Source organism: Capricornis sumatraensis, chromosome 14 (genome assembly GCF_032405125.1).
Source record: "Capricornis sumatraensis isolate serow.1 chromosome 14, serow.2, whole genome shotgun sequence".
In the NCBI taxonomy this organism is placed as follows: Eukaryota; Metazoa; Chordata; class Mammalia; order Artiodactyla; family Bovidae; genus Capricornis; species Capricornis sumatraensis.
Window position 1 is genome coordinate 83,305,540 of NC_091082.1, and position 7,045 is coordinate 83,312,584.

General features: G+C 44.9%; 1 protein-coding gene across 1 annotated transcript in view; it reads right to left on the reverse strand.

Moving 5' to 3' along the window:
* Positions 1-5,686, reverse strand: part of ZBTB41 (zinc finger and BTB domain containing 41) — a 29,492-nt gene extending 23,806 nt beyond the window's left edge. Inside the window, exon 1 of the mRNA XM_068986542.1 lies at positions 4,564-5,686. Coding sequence (XP_068842643.1) covers positions 4,564-5,686 — 1,123 coding nt within the window. The remainder of the gene's footprint in view (positions 1-4,563) is intronic.
* Positions 5,687-7,045: the final 1,359 nt, after the last annotated feature.

A 7,045-nucleotide genomic window follows, 5' to 3' on the forward strand; every position in this document is an offset into this window, starting at 1 on the left:
AATACACATATTTACACATAACAAAACTTGACCTTGGGTTTCATTCCAAATGGGTCATGTTAAATTATTATCAGATTTCATGTGGAACTTTTTCAAAGAGAAACATCACCAAATTAGCTCATTATATATCTCATATGCCAAATCTTAAATTATACCTCAAATTTATTCATTTGGCATGGCATGAAGAACACTTCACTAAAATATTTAACTTTAAAGTAGAGAAGTATGCCGTAAGTCAAAACGCTTCCCTATTCAGAACCAACTGGAATCTGTCAGGATAGTCTTAAATAAGTCACATTTTTTTCAAAGCTACAAAATATTTTCTGCTTCTAGAAGAGATCAAATTTAATCTAAGGAAAGGACAGAAAAGACAAATCATCCAAAGTTTTTTTCTCTCACCCCTATCTGTCATCTTTTCCCCATTTGATTTTTGCCTTTTCACCCCTAGGTTTTCAGTTTAAGGGGGGAAAGGTCAAAGGACTCCTATCTGCATGAGAATGGGCAGAGAGGAGGACAGCTGGAGCCTCAGGAAAGCACAACTGGATCAGGAGTCTGCCTCTGAGCATCTATGAAACACATCAAAAAAGATAAAAGATCCAAAGTGAGAGAATCAAATCAGTAAACTACATGTGGTTCCAGAGCTTATTAGTTACCTCTCATAAACCCACTCTGAAACAGCAAGTTAAAGGCTTCTTACAAGTCAGATGTCAATCTTTCACCCTAGTTCAATTAAACAGGAACTTACTGAAAACTTACTCATTTTAAATGACCTGGGCTTTCATCAAGGATACTAACTAAAAGTAACAGACAACACTTTCCAGCTCACAATGTGATGAGGCAGGGAAATAACAACCAAAATCCTAGGTGGACATTTAAAAAACCTCCTAAAGAAATGTGGGTGATACAAGGGTTATTGGAAAGTAGCCCTGGAAGTGTTTCAAGAAGAAAGAGGACTTCTGATAGAGATGATACAGGAGGACACTGAAGAATCACAGGTCTTCTCCATCTGCCTGTTCTTTTCATTCTACCCGTCACCAGTCCACTGAAGCCTGCAGCTCTGATCCACCCTGTCTCGCATCCCATTCCCAATGCTGCTCATCCTTCTAGCCCAAGCCTGAAATAACCCTCTGCTCTTTCCAACTTCCTTCTCTTCCCTGAAGCCAGTCTACCTTTCTAAAATGCCTATGGCGGTCATTTCCTCTGTTTTCTCAACTTTTTATCGCTTACTGGATTAAAAACTCCTCTGCACTGCATACAAACTACTCAAAACATGACCTCTGCTCACTTGCCAATCCTCATCTCTCATCATTTTCATTACGCCTACTTGCCCACCCTGACAGAGAAGGCAATGGCACCCAACTCCAGTACTCTTGCCTGGAAAATCCCATGGACAGAGGAGCCTGGTAGGCTGCAGTCCATGGGGTCACAAAGAGTCGGACACAACTGAACAACTTCACTTTCACTTTTCACTTTTATGCACTGGAGAAGGAAATGGCAACCCACTCCACTGTTCTTACCTGGAGAATCCCAGGGACTGGGGAGCCATCTATGGGGTCGCACAGAGTTGGACACGACTGAAGCGACTTGGCGGCAGCAGCAGCAGCCCACCCTGAAATCACCCTAGTTTTAGCAATTTCCAGAACCTAACTACCTTAAAGTCTTTGTACTTGTTGGTCCTTCTGCCTTGCAAGCTCCTCCCTTTCTTATGTTCCCAGCTCAAATGCTACCTGCTCCATGAAATCTTTCCCGATTCCCCTAAGCGTCTGTCCCTGTCCTGGTAAGATCATCTTTATTATAATATAACTGTGTTTCTGCATGTACTCATTAATCTCTAAGATTCTTGACGACAAAGAACATATCGCTTCATGTTTGTTTAGTGTCTGGCATAGTACAGACACACAGAAACTATATTAACGATGAAGAAGGGCAGCTAGCATTCACTGCACACCTAAATTTCACAGTATTGTAATTTCATACTATATACACACAAATTTCACAAAGACTATCCTATTTAATCCTCATAGTAACCCCCATGAGAAGGTACTATTAACACCATCCATTCTATCTGTGAGGAGACAAAAGTACACACAGGTGAAGTAACTCACAAAAGACCTGGATGCAAAAATGCAGGCAGTCTGACATCGCCACAGCTCATATCAACGCTTCGTAACCAGTATGATAAAATCATAATCTCAATCTCTTCTCTTTCTCTGCACAGGGGAGAAGTCAGCAGCCCCAGTGAGGCTAAGCAAAAGAGGGGTTCAATAAGAGGGGGATAATATAAAACACATCCAGAAAGGAGGCTGGAAATAAGCTAACAATGTGATCTATTGATACCCACATTTATCTGATTATCTGAACTAACCTTAGTTTAAAAAGCTGCAAAATGCCTTCTTTTTAGTACATCAAGACCTTAACTTATGCAGTATTTCCCCAAATAGTGTGCACAGAACTCTAGTTTCCTGGGAGTTTCCAAATGTCCCGTGATAAAGTTATCTGAGAAAATGCCAGGTTAAGTAAAATTGACAAGTTTGTTTGCTAGAGAATTTGAGAGTGTTAATAGAGATTGAGTATCATCTTCCTTTTCTTACCTGAACCCAGAATCCCTTGCTCACAATGCATCCCACAGGCCCAGTGTTGGATACAAGAGTCTGATATCTATCTGCTGGACCCACAATGCCACTGGCAGACTGACCCTGCTCTCACACATCTCAAATCAAATTAGGCCAAATTAAGGAAATGGCAACCCATTCCAGTATCCTTGCCGGGAAAAATCCCATGACCAGAGGAGCCTGGCGGGCTACAGTTCACGGGGTGGCAAGGAGCCGGACACGCCTGAGCACCACTGAGAACAAGGCATGATACAGGAAGCGTGTGCTAAGAGTAAAGTCTAAAAAGGCAGAATCAACTGGAAAGATGAAACTTTGTCAGGTATCTCAATTCAAGAATGTTCTTCTGTTCCCTGTAATGCTCACAGTACGGGTCCACAGCTCTACAAGAACATTTACCAGCCTTAGTTTAACAAGCTACTTGTCTCCAACTGACTAGTTGCTCAAAAAGTTACTCTATTCATTTGTACAGAACATTAAACACACTAAAAAGAGCAATGAACAATTATTAAGTTGGATTGTCAAAAGCATTCTAATTTAGAGAAAAATATTCAAAGGCATAAAAAAGCAAAAAAAGGGCACCTACTACTTACACTGCTTACATAGTTTACACTGTTGAGTATTTTGAGAGCAAACCAATACCTTATTTAACCAGTTTCCTCCTAACTCAATAACGTCAGTAAGTGAAGTTGCTCAGTCATGTCTGACTCTTTGCCACCCCATGGACTGAAGCCTGTCAGGCTTCTCTGTCCATGGGATTTTCCAGGCAAGAATACAGCAAGAATACTGGAGTGGGTCGCCTTTCCTTCTCCAGGGGATCTTCCTAACCAGGTATCAAACCTGGGTCTCCAGCACTGCAGCCAGACTCGACCATCTGACCCACTAGGGACACATGGGGATATATTACATGTATAAGTAATTTTACAAGGTCAAATACTTATCTGCTTCTTTTATCATTCTATGTGGTAAAATACAGTCCCCAATTTCATAACTCTCATTTATATGTAAATAGGTGAATTGCTGCAATTTTAAAGTTCACATTATAAAGTCCATATAAGACACCTCCAAAAATTATTTTACTAGCAAGTAAGCTCTCCTGAAATTAAATATTCACTGACTGCCTGCAATGCAAGAGACCCAGGTTCGATCCCTGGGCTGGGAAGATCCCCAGAGAAGGAAATGGCAACCCACTCCAGGTATTCCTCCCTGGAGAATTCCATGGACAGAGGAGCCTGGTGGGCTACAGTCCAGTAGGTCGCAGAGTCAGACACAAATGAGCAACTAATACTTTCCCTTTCATATCCTTTTCACTTTCATATCACTTTTCATATGCTTTTCTAATAAAGAAAATATTGATTTATTCATTATTATAATAACACTTCCTAAAGTCTCTGCCTACAGAATGAAGGCATTTATTATATTTAGTAATTTAGTTTTATCCCTAACTATTCTTAATCTGAAACATCCCAGTTCTAAACAGTACTGGATACTGGAAAAGTGACTATATTTATGACTCACATATTACCACGCTCAAGGGGAAACAGTACAGGAATTATTAAATTACATACAATATGGCCTATTTCAACTTTCTATGATGACTCAAAAATAGCACTTAAATTAAATTAGCATATAAATCAAAATGCTATATTCATAATTATTGGCACTCTGGAATTTTCCATACTAAACACAGGAACTAATGATCTGTCACCTACTGCCAGGACATGAGGAAGAGAAAATAAAAGGTAATGTAAATACTTAATTCCTGAATCACAATAAATTTATAATAACAGGATAAAGTACAGATCAAAAATCAAATACCCTCCATACTTTTCAAAAGTTATTTTCAAAGTTTAGTTTTTAATTATCACCTTTAAAGTATCCATGAAAAGTAAATTATTAGAGACAAGAAACATGCTTTCTTATTAGAGACAAGAAACAAGCTTTTCTTTCTTACCTATGCGGTCAAATGTCTTATCGCATTTGGGACACTGCAATATTTTTTTGTTACTGTTCTGAATGATGACAGGGGTTAACCCCTCATGAATGCTTCCGACAGAATCACCGGCCTCCGGCTCCTCTTCTGCATCATTCTGATCTTTTTCACTCTGTTCTTCAATGTCAGAATATTCATCTGACATTTCCTCCTCTAGCTCATCTTCTTCAGCATTATATTCACTTCCGGGATCCTCAGAATCATTTCTGTCTGACTTTTCCTTATCAAAACTGTCTTGATTTAAATTGTCTGACCCATCACCACTTTCTTGCTCATCATCACTGGTGTCCTCAAACTTAACAGGGCACTTTCGATTCCGTTTTGATCTTCTTGTGGAAAAACTTCTCTCCAGCATTTTTAACCCATGTTTTTTCCCTAATAAAAGGGACCTATGGGTTTTCGACAAATGATTCTCTAAAGACTTCTTATAACAAAAATGTCTACTACAGAATTTACACTGATGATTACTTGATAGTCTTCCAGTTAATTCACTTAGTGTTTCTTCTGGTGATGACTTTTCCGTTAGCTCAGACTGAAAAGTGGCAACATTTTCGTTATTTAGCAGCTTAACTGCATCTATAATATCCAGAAATTTTGCAGCCTCTAAAACAAGAGGGATTTCATATTTGTACACAAAAAATTCTGATGTGTAAAGAAATTCAAGCAAATGCTGAAAAACGGAGTGCGTTACGTGATCCAGGGTGACAACATCCGTGCTCGGATTTTTGCTCAAACATGCATGGAAATAACTACTGCCAACAGCAACGACAACTTTATGGGCGCTAAATTCTTTTCCTTCTACTATGATAAGTAAGTCACAGAAAGACGGTTGCTTCTGCCTGTCATCATTCAAATACTTCAGCAAGTTCTTATTGTACTGCAAAGAACTCAGAAGTTTCCTCTGATCCGGGGAGGGAGGAAGTTCCTGATAACAGCGTAGGGTTTCAGGAGCTGGTCTTTCTGTGGAATGAGTGTAGGTTACTTGGTCACAGGGCTCTACAACATTTCCTTCCGGGGAATCTTTATGGTAGCCTAGATGGATCTTCTCGTCAAGATGTGAAGTAACCTTTCTCCTCTTCTTCATTGCAGTACAACGGTTTCAGAACAAGAAACTTCATAAGTGTCTTGAGGGATTTATGAAGGAAAACAGGATTGTCTGAGATCACAGCTTCTGGAGGGGCGTGCCCGAGGGTTGCATGGTCTGTGAAGAAGAGAGTAGAACCACGTAAAACAACTCTACGGCCCAGCCATCCTAAATCACTCGCGGTACTGTCAACAAATTCATCCTAAATGAGAAGTAAATTATGACAAAGTCGCCGCTTCCACGCATTCGTGGCTGAGATTTTAGGGCGGAGAACGAGAAGGGCCGGGTTAGAAAAAGCCAACAAAAGAATAATTTTGAAGGAGGCAGGGCACACCTTGCAGGCCCTATTCCCGAACGGAGTAGCGGGAAAGCGGGCAGAAGGGGAGGCTCCCCCGAGCCTGCCGCGGGGCAGGTCGAGGCGGCCACCTTCGCGATGCAAGAGCGCCGGGGCGCTGACACTCAGGCCGTCGCGGCCACGGAACCCACGTTCCCTCCCCCTCCCCGCCACCCATTAACACGTTTCCCCGGGGCGGTGAGGCGCACCTCATCCCGGCCGGCGAGGGTCCAAAGGCCGGAGGCGCCCGGCGGGACTGCCCTGGGAGCGTCGCGAAGACGAGGTCGGGGTCACCCGGGGGACGGTCGCCAGAGCAGAGCCTCCCCGGGCCCCCGCCGGGCAGAGACCGCGCCACCGACGGCGACCCCCCGCCGCCCGCCCACCGGCTCCCCGCGCGGACGCCCCGCGTGTCCATTTACCCGGGAACGCAGGGCTCCCCGCTGGCTCCCGGCCGCCAAGCTCCACTCCGGGCGCGCTCGCTCCGGCGCCGAGACACTTCCGGGTTCAGCCCCCGGCCCCGCCCGCCTTTCCCCTGCCGTCGCCCCGCCGCCGCCGCCGCAGCCGCCGCGGCCACCGAACACGTCAGCCGCGCGCAGCCTCGCTGCCGCCCGACAGCCCCCAGCGCGCGGCCTTGCGCATGTGCGCGCGCTCACCCTCCCCGCGCATGCTCCGTGATGCCCCCGCTCCCGGGCGACCCCAGCGACGACACCCCGAGTCCGTTAGTCCGGGTTTTCGCGGCGGTTCAGTGGCCGGTGTGACCGAGCCAGTCCGGCCCTGGGGGACAGCCTTGCGGGGACCGGCGGAGGAGAAGACGAGGCGGAGTTGCGGAGGCCTGGGCGGGGGCACCGCGGCGCGAGCGGACGGCGTCCTCCCGGTCTGGGGCGGTTCGCGGCGGGCCCTCAGCGGCAGGCGACAGCGTCTCCGCCTGCGCCGCCCCGCGTCTGAAGAACCCAACCGAACGCAGCTAACGCAGTTGCTCCTAAAATTAGTGTTTGACTTCTTACTGTCCACAGAAAACATTGAAA